An 18,003-nucleotide genomic window follows, 5' to 3' on the forward strand; every position below is an offset into this window, starting at 1 on the left:
ACTATATTGAACAGCAGTGGAGAGAGTGGGCATCCTTGTCTCATCCCTGATCTTAGAGGGAAGGCTCTCAGTTTTTCTCCATTGAGGATGATGCTTGCTGTAGGCTTGTGGTAGATGGCTTTAAGTATACTGAGGAAATTCCCCTGTATACCCATTTTGGAGAGGGTTTTCATCATAAACAGGTGCTGGATCTTGTTGAATGCTTTCTCTGCATCTATTGATATGATCATATGCTTTTTATCTTTTCTTTTGTTGATATGATGGATTATGTTGATTGATTTCTGAACGTTAAACCATCCTTGCATCCCTGGGATGAATCCTACTTGGTCATGGTGTATGATCTTTTTGATGAGTAGTTGGATTCTATTTGCTAGTAGTTTGTTGAGGATCTTTGCATCTGTGTTCATCAGGGATATGGGTAAAGGCCACCTTGAACCAAGGAAGCACGCCCATATGCTGCCACGTGACAGAGCATGTGTGATGTCTGAGCACATGTGTCACCCGCCTCTCCCCTCTTGAGATGTGGACTTTCACGCTTTCCTGTCTAATGCTGGGCTGTGTGTAGGGGCTCTCTCCACCCTTGGAGAAGCCGAGGTTCTCTCTCGAGCACCTTACTCTCCACTTGATCCCCCTTCCTCTCCCTCCTTTCCTTCAAAACCTTCAAATAAAAATGGTGCCATTTCACTGCTCGTCTACTCTTGAGATTCCTGTCTGCGAGGTGAGACAAGAACGCGGTAACCCTGGGTCCCAGGTGACAGAGACAGATCGGGAGAAAGTGACTCTTTCTCCTCCCCGCTTCATGTGAGCCAGCCGTGGGGGCCCACCGACATCACTTCCAAACAGCCAACGGTTGTTCCCAAACATGAAGAGGAGGTGGCATGGAAGAAAAGGGAGAAGCAAAAAAAAAAAAAAAAAAAAAAGTATCACCTGGGGATCAACTAGGCATAAGATAAATAGAAATACAATTTTTTTTTTTTGGTTTTGGGTCACACCCAGCGGTGCACAGGGGTTCCTCCTGGCTCTTCACTCAGGAATTCCTCCTGGTGGTGCTCAGGGGACCCTATGGGATGCTGGGATTTGAGGGGAAGTACCGCTCCCCGGTCCAACCACTAGTGGGCCGCCCCGCCTCTGCAGAGGCGCTGTAGGCTATAAGCGCTGCGCTTGCTCCGGTGCCTTTAAAGAGTGTGTGTGCGCAGGGACTGCAGAGCTGCAGAGGAGGGCGGTGGAGCTGACAGCTGCAGGTGGGCACGCCTCGCCTCGGGCACAGCAGGGCCCTAGCCCGGGAGGGGAAGCGGGAGGGGAGCCACCTGGAGAGCGCCGGCAGGACCGGGAGGACCGCCCCACAGGGCAGAGTCCCGCGGCAGGCAGGCACCGTCTCTGCTCCCTGCCCGGCGACTGAGCTTCCTTGGCAACTGCCAGCTGCGTCCCGGGCGGAGGCTGGTACAGACAGACTGGGTGGGCTTCTCTGGGGGCTTCCGCGCTTCGCGTTGCCTGAGTCTGTCCCTGGCACCCGCTTAGGTCACTCTGCTTCCCCTGTCGATGGGCAATGCCAAGCTCATCGCCCCGGGACTGCGGGCACCAGGCACCGGTGTGGGGTGCTCTTTCCTGAGTGCTCCTCCTGGCCAGGAAGGTGGGGGTCCGATCCAGCGGGGCCTCAGGGAGGGCTTGCAAGCAGAAAGAAGAGGAGGAGAGGAGAGGAAAAGAGAGGAGGGGGGAGAGGAGGAGGGGGTAGGGGAGGGGGGGGGGGAGCCGGAGAGGGGCCTCTTCCGTCTGAAATCTCCATACTTCAGGCCAGGTAGGGTGGTCCAGCTCTTGGGCACTTTGGCCTGAGTGTCCAGCAAGTGTCTGGTTGCAGATCAAGGTCTCCGAGGGGCGAGTGAGCGCCCATCCTGCCTGCAGGGGTGAGGGGAGGAGCGGCTTTCAAGGCTGGGGGCCAGCGCCAGGGACTGAAGGGGCCTGGGTGGGCAGGGGCAGCTTCTCACGGCCTCTGTGAGTGACCTGCCTCGCGGGAACCAACTTGTGGCGATTGCACCATGTGAGCAAACAAGACTTTGAGGCTTCGGGGCAGCTGCAGGGACTGCAGAGTGGACGTCCCCCAGGTGTCTGGGGCCAGAGGGATCCACCCTGTCCATGGACCTGTCCATGGACATGCTTTGTCTCCGCCAAGGGGACCCAGAGGCACCTCCAGCAGTGGCCTCTCAGTGGCCTCTCAGTGGCCTCCTCCAGCTGTCAGCTGTCGCCGCAGGGTGCCCTGACGCCCCCTCCTCCCCCGCTCAGGTCTGATCTCTGCCATGGACGCGCTTCCCGACCCCACCGGGGCGTTTGCCGTGCACCTGCTGAAGACGCTGTGCCAGGACAGGCCCGGGGACAACGTGTGCATCTCCCCCGTGAGCGTGGCCGCCTCCCTGGCCATGCTCCTGCTGGGGGCCGAGGGGAGCACCAAGGCCCAGATGGCCCAGGTAGGGCTGCCCTCCACTCCCCCGCAGCCCTGGGACCTCTGGGGACATCTGGCTTGGGGAGTTTCCTCACTGGACCCAGGTCGGGCCGGGGGGGCCGCCTGGGAGCAAGCCAGGAACGAGGGCAGACCAGGGGAGGGGGGTCCCAGCAGGACAGAGGGCAGGGAGGGTCTTTGCCGGGCCGAGGGCAGGCGGGGGCTTGAGCACTCAGAGCCAATCCCTAGGGCTTCTGGCGCCAAGGCCGCTGAGCTCAGGCCAGTCCTGCCCGCGCAGGCCCCAGGTAGAGATGGGCATCGAAGCCCGCCTCCCACGTGGACAGAATGTGGACAGCACGTGGGCAGCACGTGGACGACACGTGGACAGCACAGGTTGGGCTGCTGAGCTGCCCCGCCCCGCCCCGCCCCCAAGAGCTTAGAGAGTGGGTGGTGGTACACACATGCACACATGCCCTCCCCCACCCCGACCCCACCCTGCGGTTCCTTTCCACCACCAAACGACCACCTCTGTTTTCAGAGGGTGGCCCTCGCCAACATTTCCCACCACGACTGGTCCAGTCAGAGGGCGAGGGCGGTTGCCACCCAGTCAGAAGGGCACAGCGCTAATCCTATGCACCCCCACCTGACCTTGCCCCTCCGGCTGGGCTGACTCACCACGCCCCCAAAGCCCTGGAGTTTCCTAAAGGTGGCATTGAGACTGTCATGTGAATTGTGTGTCTGGGGGGGAAAAAGTTGACTGTCATGTAAATGTCTGGGGGGTGGGGGAAAGCTGACTGTCATGTAAATGGAGCGTCTGGGGGAACCCCCAGAGGGGGCCTGAGTGGTGGGGGGATCCCATCCCAGAAGGGGCTGGAGCTTCCAAAGGAGGGAGGGGAAGGGACTAGTCCCTGGAGGCCCCCCTGAGCTCATCGGTTTTGCCCATGAAGCCCCGTGAGACCCCAAGAAGAGAGGATCTTGCAGGCAGGTGGCACCCAGAGCCGGGGACAGGACAGCCGGCCAGTAGGGCTCAGGCCCTCAGCCTCTCCTCTGCCTGGGGTGCCCGAGTTGGACCCTTTGAGAATAAACCCGCGCGTCGGTCAGCCTGGCTGAGTTCCGTGAGCTGCTGTAGCCACATAAGAGACGAACTCGGTCACAGTGACCTCGTAGTGAAGTGTCTGCCCCGACACCTCCCCCAGATCTTTCTGCTCTGCTGACTGGGGACCCGCAGAGCTGATTCTGGGACACCCTCTTGACACCTAAGAGGGTGAGACCTTGACGGTGCTGGGGGGGAAACCTTCCCGGGCACCTGCCTTGCAGGGGCGTCCAAGGTCCCACTCAAGGGGTAAAGGTTTAATGTCTGCCTGTGTGACTGCATGACTGCGTGACTGCGTGACTGCGTGTGTGTGTGTGTGCGTGTGTGTGTGTGTGTGTGTGTGTGTGTGTGTGTGTGGTTTGGAGGGGTTCTGTTTGCACCTTCATCAGTTTTTCTAGGTCTTAGCTAGCCAGTGAATCCTTAAAGCCTCCTTTTCCCGGGAGCCCCCGAGTAAGTTCTTTTAGGGGTGTGATGTTGAGAGCGTCTTAGCTGTGGTGCCTGATGGACAGTAATGGGCACTGGATGCCCTAATTCACATGCCAGGCCACTTCCATTAGGGGAGATGCTGTCTGTGCCAGCAGAGGGAGGAAGCACTGTCTTCCTTCTGGACTCACTTCTTCACATTGCAAACTTCATTCACAAACTTGGGTCTTCCCGAGTTTCTAAGGCTTTCGGCCGCATTGCACGCACACACACGCCTTTCAGAAGGAAGTTTGGGGCTGGAGCGATAGCACAGCGGGGAGCGTGTTTGCCCTGCATGTGACCGACCTGGGTTTGATTCCCAGCATCCCATAGGGTCCCCCGAGCACCACCAGGAGTGATTCCTGAGTGTATGAGCCAGGAGGAACCCCTGAGCATTGCCTGGTGTGACTCAAAAAGAAAAAAAAAAAAAGAAAAGCAATATACTTCTAAAGAAAAGTGGGAAGAATTTGAGAAATAGTTGTATGAAAAACAATCCCTAATCAACTTTTTTTTTTCTTTTTGGGTCACACCCGGCGATGCTCGGGGTTACTTTTGGCTTTGCACTCAGGAATCACTCCTGGCAGTGCTCAGGGGACCCTATGGGATGCTGGGAATCGAACCCGGGTCGCCTGCATGCAAGGCAAACACCCTCCCCGCTGGGCTATTGCTCCAGCCCCCGCAAGCAATTTTTAAACCCGAATGCAAGAAGGGCCATTGGTGATGGTGCTTGGTTTCCCGCAGATGCTCTCTGTGAGGGCGGAAAAGGACATCCATCGCGGGTTCCAGTCCCTCCTCGCCAAAGTCAGCAGGCCCGGTGGCCAGTACTTGCTGAAGATGGCCAACCGGCTCTTTGGAGAGAAATCCTGTAACTTCCGCTCGGTGAGTGGAACCTTGACAGAGCGAGACAGGCTGGTCCACACACGGGGTCCGCAAGGGGGCCTGACACTTATGGGGGTCTTGGTCCTCAGAGCTCGTGATCCTGTGACTGCGGCTTGAATGAAAGGAAACCCGGCCACTCATATCTACATTTTCTTTCATTTGCCCCTTTCTTTGTGTTATTTTGCCTTTTCTTTCTTTTTTGGGGGGGAGGGGGGTTGTTGGCATTCAAACCCAGGGCCACACACACACGCACACGCACACGCACACACACACACACACACACACACACACACACACACCAACAGATGTTCTACTGCCCGGTCTTCTTAGTTTGTGTATTAGCTTCTCATGAACTGATATTGTTTGTGAACTTGACATCTTGATACCTAGCAACTAGCAGATGATCGCTTTCAAGAGAGATGCACGTCCCTTCCCATCTGAGCTGCAGCTCTGGGGGCAGCCTGTGGGACAGTAGCCTCACTGCCTCTGTTTCCCTCCGAAGGCCTTCACGGAGGCCTGTCGCCGGCTGTACCAGGCCGACCTGGGGCAGCTCTCGTTCGCCAGCGCCGCCGATCAGGCCACGGCATACATCAACAACTGGGTGTCCAAGAAGACAGAAGGTGAGAATGACCTGCCGCCCTCCCTCCCCTCCGCCCCTCCTCCCCGCCTTCCCTGGTCCCCCCCCACCCCATTTCTCTCCTTCCTCTCCCCTCCCCTTCTGCTCCTCTCCCTCCCCAGCTCCCCTTCCTCCTCCCGCCCCTCCTCCTCCTGCTCTTCTGAGTCTGTGTCACATGGTCAGGCCACAGGCTGACTTGAAGCACAGCTGACAGCTGACAGGCTCGCAGGGACACTGACCAGATCTGCAGGACTTCGACCATGGCAACCTAACTGTGTCCCTTCTCTTAGGACCAGCGGGACTTAAACAATGGCCGAAAGAAGTCTAAAGGCCAGATGTTCCATTTAATGGTGCCACAGAACTCTCCTCTCCCTGAATCCCTAACAGTCCCAAGTTGGGGAATGTCCATCTTTGGACAAGCAGATGTGGTCAGTGTCACCTCGGAACCCATCTCTGGACCCTGGGGTCTCCACCTTTAAGCATTCAGCTTACGTATTCTCCTGCATCCTTCATGATGCCCATGTCCATGCCCTTGGTTAGATTGGTCACTCTGAATTGGACAGGCCGACTGCAAACCCTCCCAAGGGCCTACAAGTCTGCAGCCTGAAATCACTTTATTCTGGGCTGGGCTTCAGAGAGAGCACTGCGCTGGGATCACGGTGACGGAGCAGAGCTTGCACTGTCCACTCCCTCCATTCAAAGTTATCTTCCTTGAAGGATGAACTAATTTTTTTTAAAGGTTTCTAGAACTTTCTCCGTGTGTCATCGTTCCCACACCCGGTATTTCTCCACTGAGTGGCTCATTCTGGCTGCCTCCGAGATACACACATGTGATGATGGAACGCTGTCACTGGTCAGCGCCATCACCTCGGGTCAAACACCCTGCTTGAGTGCATAAGGTGGCCAGGCCCGCAGGACGCCTTCTGTCACTTCCTACTCACCTTCTGCTCTAGCCTGGCTGGGATTCGTGTTCCCAGGGTCTGCCGTCACCAGGCCACCTCCGTGCACTGCTTTTAATCTCGGAGCTTCAGGCCGCTCTCAGTTTCTATACTTGTCAATTCAAATGCAGAAAACTTAAAAAAAAAAAAGAAGAATTTTCCTCACTGATAATCTTGCATTTGCAGTATGCCTTATCGCCCTTTATCTGTCATGCTTTTATAAAACCGAGTGACTATCGCTTCTCCTTCTCTTGGAAGGCAAAATCCGAGAGCTGCTGACCAGTGACTCCATTAGTGAGCAGACCAAGCTGGTCCTCGTCAACGCCGTCTACTTCAAAGGAAGGTGGGAAGATCCGTTTGATAAGACGTACACGACGGAAATGCCTTTCAGAATAAACCAGGTGGGTAAGCTTTCCTGCGAGCCCCCACTGCGTGGGAAGCTTTAGCTGTGTCAAAGCGGAAGGGATAGGTCACAGTCACCGGAAACTTTCCCGCTACGTCCCTGGGAGTCACAGTGAAACTTTGAACTTGGTAGAAGAGAAGGGAAAAAAAGTTCTTGCTTTTGAAAAATGGATTTTATCACCTCTGTTATTTTCCCGAATGTTAACTGCTACCGTCCAGTCCTGGAACTTATGATTTTCCCTTTAAGTCCAAATGGCTGAGGTAGGAAGCAGAGGGTCGGTGTCAAGGTGATCTGCGATTCTGGTGGGTGTGTGGGTGGGCAGAGGGAGAAATGTGAAAATGGAAGCATATTCCTTTAATCAACTTCCTTCCTTCCCTCCCTCCCTCCCTCCCTTCCTTCCTTCCTCCCTCCCTCCCTCCCTTCTTTCCTTCTTTCCTTCCTTCCTTCCTTCCTTCCCTCCTCCCTCCCTCCCTCCCTTCCCTCCCTCCCTCCCTCCCTTCCCTCCCTCCCTCCCTTCCTTCCTTCCTTCCTTCCTTCCTTCCTTCCTTCCTTCCTTCCTCCCTTCCTCCCTCCCTCCCTCCCTCCTTTCCCTCCCTCCCTTCCTCCCTTCCTTCCTTCCTTCCTTCCTTCCTTCTCTCCCTTCCTCCCTCCCTCCCTCCCACCTTTCCCTCCCTCCCTCCCTCTCTCCCTTCCTTCCTTCCTTCCTTCCTTCCTTCCTTCCTTCCCTCCCTTCCCTCCCTCCCTCCCTCCCTCCCTTCCTTCCTTCCTTCCTTCCTTCCTTCCTTCCTTCCTTCCTTCCCTCCCTCCCTCCCTCCCTTCCTTCCTTCCTTCCTTTCTTCCTTCCTTCTTTCCTCCCTCCCTCCCTCCCTTCCTCCCTCCCTTCTTTCCTCCCTCCCTCTCTCCCTCCCTTCCTTCCTCCCTCCCTCCCTCCCTCCCTCCCTTCCTTCCTTCCTTCCTTTCTCCTTCCTTCCTTCCTTCCTTCCTTCCTTCCTTCCTTCCTTCCTTTTTTCCTTCCTTCTCTCCTTTTCTCCCTCCCTCCCTCCCTCCCTCCCTTCCTTCCTCCCTCCCTCCCTTCCTTCCTTCCTTCCTTCCTTCCTTCCTTCCTTCCTTCCTTCCTTCTCTCCCTCCCTCCTTCCCTCCCTTCCTTCCTTTCTTCCTTCTTTCCTCCTTCCCTCCCTCCCTCCCTCCCTCCTTCGCTCCCTCCCTTCCTCCCTCTTCTCTCTTTCCTCCCTCCTTCCCCATCCCTCCCTCCCTTCTTTCCCCTTCTTTCCTTCCCTCCCTCCTTCCCTATCCCCATGCTCCCGGGGAAGTGCTCCTGACCTTCTTCACCACCCCCCTAATCCCAGCTCGCTGCTTCCTCCCTCAGAAGGAGCAGAGGCCGGCCCAGATGATGTTTCAGGAATCCACTTTCAAGCTCAACTACGTAGAGGAGATTCGGACCCAGATCCTGGAGCTGCCCTACGTCCAGAAGGAGCTGAGCATGGTCATTCTGCTTCCGGACGACGACGTGGACCTCACATGGGTGAGAGAAACCTCGATGTCCCCCGACCATGGCACAGTCACCGTTAGTGAGCCCTGGTGCACACGGGAACGCAGAAACCCAGAGCGTGGGAGGAGACACCGCTGTTACTCCCGAGCACCAGGGACAGCTCCTGACTGTGCTCGGGGCTCACTCCTGGCAGTGCTGGGGATCCCCCTAGGCTTGGCCACGAGCCAGGCAAGTGCCTTACCCACTGTACTTAAAAATATATCTATATTAAACTGATCTTTCGGCCGGAAGTGCCGTCTCCTGGTCAAAATGCCCAACACGAAGGGCAGAGGGAGGAGCCCCGTCCTCTATGTCCCTCCGGCCACAGTGTCCTGCGCGGGGCAGAACCTTCTCGCAGAGGTCCCTGCAGATAACGTGACGCCGGCCCGCGTGACGTCCGGCATGGGAGAAGGGACTGTGGGTGCTCACCCAGGCGCTCACGGCAGAATCTGCCCTCCCAGGTGGAAGATCAGCTCACGTTCGAGAACTTGCAAGCCTGGACCAGGCCGGGCTGCATGCAGAGCACGGAGGTCGAGGTGGTCCTGCCCAGGTTCCGGCTGGCAGAGGATTACAGCCTGGAGGCCGTGCTGCCCCGCCTGGGCATGGTGGATGCCTTCGAGGGCGGGCTGGCCGACTTCTCGGCCCTGGCAGACCCCGGGAACCTGTGCCTGTCGGCGTTCGTGCATAAGACGTGGCTGGAAGTGAACGAGGAGGGCACGGAGGCCGCCGCCGCCTCGGGCGTGGACATCGAGGAGGACTGTGGCGTGGAGCTGCCCCAATTCTGCGCCGACCACCCCTTCCTCTTCTTCATCGTGCACCAGGAGACCCACAGCATCCTCTTCTGCGGCAGGTTTTGCTCCCCATAGCGGTGCGTGCCGGCAGCAGTCTCCCTCACGTCGCTCCCACGCATCCTCCCGGTTCACCTCACCCCTGCAATGCCAGAGAGGGGTGGTGGCCGCGCCTCCCTCTGGGTCACTGGCCGGAACCACCCCAGCTCCCCGCTTACTGACCGTTCCCACGTGCTGTTATTCCGATCACGGGACAAGAGGTCCGGACGGTCGCAAACGCAGTGGGGCTGGCGGGCTCACGGGGGGCTTCCCCACACGCGCTGCTCTCTCGCGCCTCCCACACGGCTTTCCTGCTGGCTACACCGTGGGCCTTCTTGGACCTTGTGCCCAGTTTGACTGTTTCGGTCACGATGGTTAGCACGGACTCTGAAGCACTTTCCAGGTGTTGAGGCTTTAGTCTAAGCCTGTTGGAAGCTTTGACTGGTTCTCAGTCTCCTTCTGAAGGACTTTGCGGGCCCTCCGGCCTGCGGATGTGCTGGGGGTTTTAGACGCACAGTGCCTCCAGTCCACCATCCTCTGGGCCAGGAGCTCGGGGCCAGGATCTTCGTCCTTACCAGCTTTAATTGTTGTGGGGCCAGAGTGATAGTACAGTAGGGAGGGCATTTTTGCCTAGCACACAACCGGTCTGGGTTCGATTTCCAACATCCCTTATGGTCCCCCGAGCATTACCAGGAATGATTCCTGAGTGCAGAGCCAGGAGTAATCCCTGAGCATCGCCGGGTGTGATCCCAAAAGCCAGTGAAATAAAATAATTATTGCGCAGCGCCGGAAAGCACTTTTCCGGCATGCCGCCAATCCGGGCTCGGCTGGCGTGATCCCAGAGCTCCGCCAGGAGTGATCTCTGAGCCGAGCGAGGAGAAGCCCTGGGCACAGCCAGATGTGGCCCCCGAACAAACAAAAATTGCTGGGGCCAGAGAGACAGCACAGCTGGGAAGGCTCTTGCCTTGCAAGGGGCTGACCCGGGTTCGATTCCAGGCACCATGCAGGGCTTCCTGAGCCAGGCCAGGAGTGATGGCTCGGCTGAGAGCCAGGACTAATCCCCGAGCTTAGGCCACCAGCTGTGGCCAAGCTCCTCACCATCTTCAGCACCCCTCCTCCGCCCCCAGCCCTCAGCCAAGCACTCACACATCTCCAACGGGGGTTGGCTCCCAGGGGCCTGGGACCCGACCCCCGATCTTGTCCCATAATTTATACAATATGCAAATGAGGTCCCTGTCGGATACTCAGGACTGAACCCGAGTGCCAGAGTGGGTGTGGGGTCCTCCGAGCGTGGGCCTTTGGCAGCTTCGCAGCTGTCAACATTTGGTCTTGCCCCGAGCTCCTGATCCATGACTAAAAAAGGGCAGGGACAGAGAAGCCGTGCATTCTTTCTGGGTGACCGAACAGGATGTCAGGATGTGAATCTTTCAGTTTCACAGTATCAGTTGAATATGAAAGAGGTAAGCCAAGACCCACAGTGCTGAAAGGAATTGAGGAATCGAGGTCTGGAAGCAGCATTTCAGGGGGCATCAGAAGTCCAAGAGTAGCTTGCTGAGAGGGAAAATTAGGGTGCTGAGGGCCAGCAGGGCCATCCCTGGGTGCCGTCGGAGGAGGACATGTAGAGTTGGGGTGGCCACACAGTGCCCGGAATCAGATCAGGGACCCCCTCCATCCCCTTGAACTGTCACCCCATCTGTGTCAGGAAAGGGGACTCGGAGGCCAGTGCTCCGGAGGAGAGGAGGGTACAGGCAGCGAGGGTCAGCGGTGCCTTCCATCGGGTCCTCCGTGGCTGAGTCCCAAGGACACTGGGGCTCACGGCCTCTTCTGAGGCATGTTGGTGGGGCCTTGATGAGGGTCATAGCATCCAAGAGGAAATGCAGGAACGTGGGTGTCAAGCGTGCGGTTCCCTTACCGGGTCCCTGGGTTGGGATGGAAAGGAAATCAGGCCGACCCTGGACCCCTCCCCGAGGAGGGAGATGTTTGTGTGTTGGCAAACGCTCTTTATTTATTTATTTTTTGGTTTTGTTTTGGGCTATCCTGGGTGATGCTCGTGGCACGGTGCTCAGTGCTCGAGGCTCCAGCCTACGGAGGCTCAAGATAGAGCAGGCCCTCTGGCTGCCTCCCGCCGGTCCTGGCAGGAGAGTCTTCCAGAGAGAGCTGTTCCTGCCAGTGCTCACACCTGACTTCGGGTGTGCTGTGGACACACAGGGAAAGAGGCGGAGAGGGCCGGTGAGCAGGAGGAAACGCATCCCTGCGGGGATGAAGAGGCACTTTGACTTCCCAGCCGCAAGGGCAGGGCCGCCGGAGGAAGGAGCGTCCAGGCTTCACTCGGCGGCGTCTGTGCCGCCTGGGAAACGGGACATTCTCAAGAGGGGAGAATGTTGGACGGCTGAGCGTGGATTGGCCCCGGGACTGACTCTGGCCGAGTTCTAACACTCCCCCATCCCCGGCCGGCCGCAGATTACTTGTGTCTGGACTTTGAACAAGGGTGCGGTTCGATGGTGAGGAGGGGAGGGGTGTCGCTCTGGAGACACCTTTGTTGGAGGTGGCCTGGGGGTGGGGGCGCGGGTGACGGAGGAGGTGGGCAGGAGCGAAGCAGAGGGACTTCAGTGGCGGAAAATGTGCGGTGGTGAGGGCGGGTGTTGGAACATTGTAGTACTGAATTGCATCACTGAAACCCAGCCACGTACAACTCTGTATCTCACAGTGATTCAATAAAAAAAAAAAAAAAGTCGCCTTTATTATTCAAGCGTTTCTAGAAGGACTCTGAACACTCGGCCCAGCTGGGAAGAAGTGGAAGCTCATCTCAGGTGAGAGTTTGAATATTGCTCAGGCGTGCCAGTACCATCTCAGCTAACCCTGACAGGACCCTCTCTGCTCTCTTCCCACCCTGCAAACCACCCTCGGACCTAGGAACTTTGAGTCAACTTTCTAGCGTGCTCAGTCCCTGCTTGCCAAGGACCCCCCTGTCTGTAAGGTATTGGCTTGCGTTGCTTTTACACGTTTTATGTTTTTCTTTGAATTTTTTTTTTCTTTTTGGGTCACACCCGGCGATGCTCAGGGGTTCCTCCTGGCTCTGCAATCAGGAATTACTCCTGGCGGTGCTCAGGGATGCTGGGATTCGAACCCGGGTCGGCTGCGTGCAAGGCAAACGCCCTCCCTGCTGTGCTATCGCTCCAGCTCCTAAAATACTAAAAATATTTTAATGCGTGTTGGAATGTACTTCAGCTGCGGTTTTGAAGGTATCGGAGGTTTTGCATTTATTGAAAGTCATGATTTCAGGGGCTGGAGCGATAGCACAGCGGACAGGGCGTTTGCCTTGCACACAGCCAACATGGCCGACCCGGGTTCGATTCCCAGCACCCCATATGGTTCCCTGAGCACTGCCAGGAGCAATTCCTGAGTGCATGAGCCAGGAGTAACCCCTGAGCATCGCCGGGTGTGACCCAAAAAGCAAAAAAAAAAAATTGCTTAAAAGTGATGATTTCAGTGAATCCATCTTTGGGGGCAAAGACAGGCTGTTACCGAGAGCCTGGTGGCATCGGCCACAGTGGCCAGAGGGCCCGGATGTTGGCATCTGCCTCGCCTCTTGTTCACTCAGACTGTGTAGGGCACTCGTCTTGCCAGGTTTGCCCGTGGGTGAGGACCCACGGGTAGGGCCAGTTCCCTCTAGCATTGAGCAGCCCTACCGGTTCTGTCTCTTTTATCATGCATTTCCCGGGTTCCAGAGTCAACTCACCTGGGGCGGAGCTGAAGGTGAGCACGTCCAGGGGCCTCCCTTTAGCCAGGCCTCCCCAGGTGTGGTCACTCTCAGGGTCACCAGACCGGGCAACCCACTTCTAGTTTCTCTCCCTGAGTCAGGCCAGCTGAGCCCGTGGGAAATAACTCAGCAACCGGACATGGTCTGGCCCCAAGTCCCTCCCTTCTGCTCCCCGTTTCGGCTGCTGCTTCCCCAGAGAGCCCCCAGTGACTATCCCCCCCTCCCCCGACCCCAGGAAGGTCTCTACACACTGCTCACACCGCCCACTCAACTTTCCATCTGGTTCTTTGTCTCGGTGACTCAGAGCTGGAAAACTCAGCTGCACCCCGACCAGGTGTGGGGGGCTCCCAAGGCAGGCCCCCTTCCCACCACCCCGAAGACTCTCCATTCAGGGGCTCCGTGTGGGTGTGAGTTGACTCACCACTCACCCCGAGAGTGAACTTGATGACGGACTAGCTCCTACCTGCTTCAGAGGCATCACGGAGGCTGAGCAGGGGTCATGAGCCAGCTCTCTAGTTATCGAATCCCGTGTTCAGGAGCACTGTGGGGTCTTGTGTACACATATATGCATAGACATGGTTTTTTCCCCCTACCAGCTCAGTTCAGAGCGGTAGCACCTTGTTCAGGGCAGCGGGAGCTGGGGACGGGCGCCCAGGGAGGTGAGGCATAGCAGAGTGGGCAGAGGGTCTGTCCTGCCAGTGTCAGTAAGGCGACCACCCGGCTGCCGTCCACTAGATCCTCATGACTTGGGGACGAATCCCCGGCCACCTAGATTTCTCAGATATGTGGCCCTGGGGTGGGGTGGGGGGGCTGGAGCGATAGCACAGCGGGTAGGGTATTTGCCTTGCACGCAGCTAACCTGGGTTCGATTCTTCCAACCCTCTTGGAGAGCCCGGCAAGCTACCGAGAGTATCTCGCCCGCATGGCAAAATCTGGCAAGCTACCGGTGACGTATACAATATGACAAACACAGAGACAACAAGTGTCACAATGGAGACGTTACTGGTGCCCGCTCGAGCAAATCGGTGAACAACAGGAGGACAGTGACCACAGTGCGACAGTGGTCCTCAGGCTGGGCTGAGGCTATGCTCATTTTAGGGAAAGGAAAGGTCGTTCCCAACCTCTACTTGGGGTCCAGGTCCTTGTCTCCGGGGCAGAAAATAATTTTAACTCGTGCTTCATGCCCTACCAAGGTCACGAGTTGCCCCCCACCGGCGGCTCTCTGGCATGGCCATGGCTCCAGAGCCACAGAAACCAATCTCGTAATTAACTGGCTCTTGGCAGAAATCCCTCCAGACTTAATAAGTAAAATATCAGAAAGCCAGCTATGGAAAACAAATTATTTCACAACGCCTTTTCAGCAGTTCTGATTGTTGGGTGGAAACTCCAAACAATAATGGTGCATCTTTTGTCAAAATAATGAATGTAATCAAAGTAGATACGAGAATTAAGTAGAATTCATCTGCCTCACAGGCATTGGGAGGGGTGGGAGGGTGGGTATATTGGGGTTCTTGGTGGTGAAAAATGAGTACTGGTGAAGGGAGAGGTGTTTGATCATTGCATGACCGAGACTTAAACCTGAAAGCTTTGTAACTTTTCCCACAGTGATTCAATAAATAAATATAAGAAGAAGAAAAAGGGAAAGAAAACAATTTCAAGGAGGAGCCATGCAGAGAAGTTAAGAGTTCTTACAGCAGATTTAGCGCTGGGGTGGGGGTGGGGGATGGGGTGGAGAGTTTCCCCTCCCCCCCAACCCGGGGCTCTGGGTACTTCACCAGGCTCTCCAGGGTATTCAGAGAAGGGAGGGTTTTTCCAAGGAAAGTCGACCCCTTAGGCAGGGCTTCCCCACGTTTGCTTTTTGTGTCAGAAATATTCTACATGCATTTTTAAAAAGTCCATTTATTTGTTGTTGAGACTTTACTAGGCCAGATCAAGTGGGTCGTATGACCACACAGGCTCAGGCGCCAGGAACGGTTTCTTCTTTTACCAGAACAGAACTGATTCCAGGAACTCGAAAGTTGGCTGTGGGTTCTGTCCACACAGCCGGGAGGGCCCGGTCCACACCCAGCTGGCCACAGCACAGCCCTGGGAAGAGGGCCAGGAGCTGGCCCAGATGGAAATGACTTTGTGGGTTTTTTTTTTGTTTTTTTGGGCTGCATCCAGAAGTGCTCAGGGTCACTCCTGGCTCAGTGCTCAGGGTCACGCCAGGCTCAGTGCTCAGGGTCATGCCAGGCTCAGTGCTCAGGATCACTCCTGGCTCAGTGCTTAGGGGCACTCCTGGCTCAGTGCTCAGGGTCACTCCCGGCTCTGTGCTCAGGGCTCACTCCTGCCTCTGTGCTCACGTTTCACTCCTGCATTCCTGGGAGGCTGTGTATGTTGGGGGTTGGGGGCAAGTGTGGCCCTAGGGGGTGGAACCAAAGTTGGCAACTTCAAGGCAAATGCCCTTTATTGTTCCTTGGGATCAGGAACCTGCCTAGAGTCCCAGGGAGGAAAAAGAATTTGCAGACTCTGACACTGTGCTGAAAGGAGGGAGGGAGGGAAGGGGGAGGGGAGGGGAGGGCGGAGAGCCATTTGATCCCCCCACCCCCCCATCCTGTAGCATAACAATTGATATGTCCTTTCTCCCTTGCGACAAGGAGCTTAGGTTTATCAGGTTACACCCATCACAGTCACTTCCATTCCTTTGTTTATCTGTAACCACTGCTATGCTCTCCATCCCAACCGGTTAATCAGCTTCTCCCCTAATCAGAATCTGTGAATAATCAGATCCTTCTAGGACACTGAACTTGTACGGTAAGTTAGTTAACATTGCCTTTCTCCTCTCCTTATGTCTTTTGAATAGTTTACTTTAATGCAATCTCCTTTTTGTATAGATACAGGAAGACAGTTAATATAATGCTTTGTAATTTAGGATTTAATTGGCTTTGAATATTATTCATCGATTCACTCCTGGGCATCTGCTTTTTCAACTTAAGACTCAGTTACCCTCACTTCCTAGCACCCCCAAAAGCAGGGTCCCGACCAGGGGCTGGATGTGATGTAGGCAGGTAGATAGGGAAGGGCCCTTTGCAATGGAAGAAGAATTCTAGGAATGACCCAACTTGTGGATACAGAAAATGGCCTGATAAGACCATCCTCAGGATATAGGCCTCCCCATGAAATTCCTCTTTTTGGATCTCCCTGGTAACCTCCTTAGCAACAAACTTTTACCTGGAAAGAGGCCTCACGTGGGGACAGGCTGGAGAAACCCTATAAAGGCCACCTGGAACAAAGGAAGGGCACGCATATGCTGCCTGAGCCCATGTGTGCTTACGTCCACGTGGCTGAGTACATGTGGTGCCCGAGCACATGTGTCGCCCGCATCTCCCCTCTTGAGATGTGTATTTTCATGCTTTCGTGTCTAACTTTACTCTCTCACTCCCTCTCCCTCCCTCCATACCTAAAAATCCTCCAAATAAAATCTATTTGCTTCACTGCTTGTCTACTCCTGAAATTCCTTTCTGCGAGCGAGACAAGAACCCAGCAACCCTGGGTCCCGAGTGGCAGAGGCGGGTGGGGAGAAAGTGACTGTCTTTCTCCTCCCCGCTTCACATAAGTCACCTGTGGGGCCCACCGAGATCAGATGGAACCAGGGCAAGCAGGTAAGCTATGTGCTACCCTGGCATCAAGATGGGCCAGGCCAAAGTGCCACGATTCTTAACTCTAAGTTGAGAGTTTGATCATAGACAAATGCTGTCATGATCCAAAAGTAACGACGAGACTAGGATCCTGCTAGGGATAGGAAAGACTATCTGGCCTGAGCACTGTAGTCTGAGATCGAAATGGCCCTAGGAGAGCAATTCTATAAGCTTACAGTATTTCTTACTGTATCCATACAAAATGATTTATATTATGTATGCTTATATGTTTGTTGGGCAAGGAGAGGAGAAACCCACCCAGGGGATTCCATTCTAGGGTGGGTCGTCCTGCTGAGAGAGTATCTGGCCTAGAAGCAGCTTTCCCCGAGGGAAAGAACTCTACCCCTACTGATTGTGACCACACCTATGTGTAATTGTTACCCCAACCTGCTAGGGCTGGAATGGGGTGTCAGGATGAGCCCATGTAGACTGCACCACACAATGGGCAGAAACATAGGGACTTATGAAAATGGGCAAGATTTCTCGTGTGTCCTGACTAGTTTGGATAAGGCTGAACATTTCTCCCCTTCAAACTGCCTTCAGTAAATAATTTCAGTATATTGTAAGGGGCAGTTTTCCTTTTCTCACAGAAACCCGGCTGGTCTTTGACATACAGATCTCAGGTGCTAGCCAGGCCTGATCTTTGGGATGTAGATTCTAGGCTCTAGCCAGACTAGTCTTTGGGATGCAAATCCAAATGCTTGTAACCCAAGAAAGGTTTCGGTTTTGGTTCCATATCTTCTTTCTGGAGGACAAAATTACTGGCCTGAAGATGCAAAGAAACTATGTTTTGCTGCCTCAGTGTTCTTTTTGTGACTCCTTTTGATCACGTCACTGCATCGTGCCCTTTAGAGGTACCATGATCTATATAAGGAGATTTCGGGGCTCTCTACCTGGGTGACAGGTCTGAGAGAACCTGGGCCCTCCATGACATAAATTTCTTTCACGTTCTGTTGGGATCGGGAGTTCCCTAGCCCTGGGAGGCGCGGAGAGACCAGATAGACACAATTCCTGCAGGAGTAAAAACGGGGTTTATTTAGACCAGCATGCTGGGGCTCCGCAGCATACCCCAAAAATGGGCAGTGGCTGAGAGCCCCGAACTTCTTCAAAGGGGATCTTATATAGGCCTTCACTGGCCGTTACAGCAAAGCCCGCGCATTTCATAGCCAATAGATTTGTAACAACATATACTTTCTTAACCAATCCATTTAAAAGTACCTCACTCCTTAGCCTATAGATTCAAAGATCAGCATTTACGTACATCGATTGTCAGCACAAGCAAGGTTATAGCCAGAATCATTAAGCCTTAGGTAATCTCCCTTGACCATCCTCGTTTTGAGTTACCCAAGTCTGCAGGGTGCTTTAGTGAGACAATACATTCCAGGAAAG

The 18,003-nt window shown here is 55.2% G+C and overlaps 1 protein-coding gene across 1 annotated transcript; it reads left to right on the top strand.

Annotated features, from left to right (window-relative positions):
* The first annotated feature begins 1,192 nt into the window (after positions 1–1,192).
* LOC130017757 (serpin B9-like) lies at positions 1,193–11,878 on the top strand. The gene is made up of 7 exons (XM_056108517.1): positions 1,193–1,241; positions 2,278–2,459; positions 4,728–4,865; positions 5,368–5,485; positions 6,678–6,820; positions 8,189–8,344; positions 8,812–11,878. The coding sequence occupies exons 2-7, from the start codon at positions 2,292–2,294 to the stop codon at positions 9,214–9,216; spliced, it is 1,128 nt and encodes a 375-aa protein (XP_055964492.1). The 5' UTR covers positions 1,193–1,241; positions 2,278–2,291; the 3' UTR covers positions 9,217–11,878.
* Positions 11,879–18,003: the final 6,125 nt, after the last annotated feature.

This window comes from Sorex fumeus, unplaced genomic scaffold, assembly GCF_029834395.1.
Source record: "Sorex fumeus unplaced genomic scaffold, SorFum_2.1 ptg000218l, whole genome shotgun sequence".
Lineage (NCBI taxonomy): Eukaryota > Metazoa > Chordata > Mammalia > Eulipotyphla > Soricidae > Sorex > Sorex fumeus.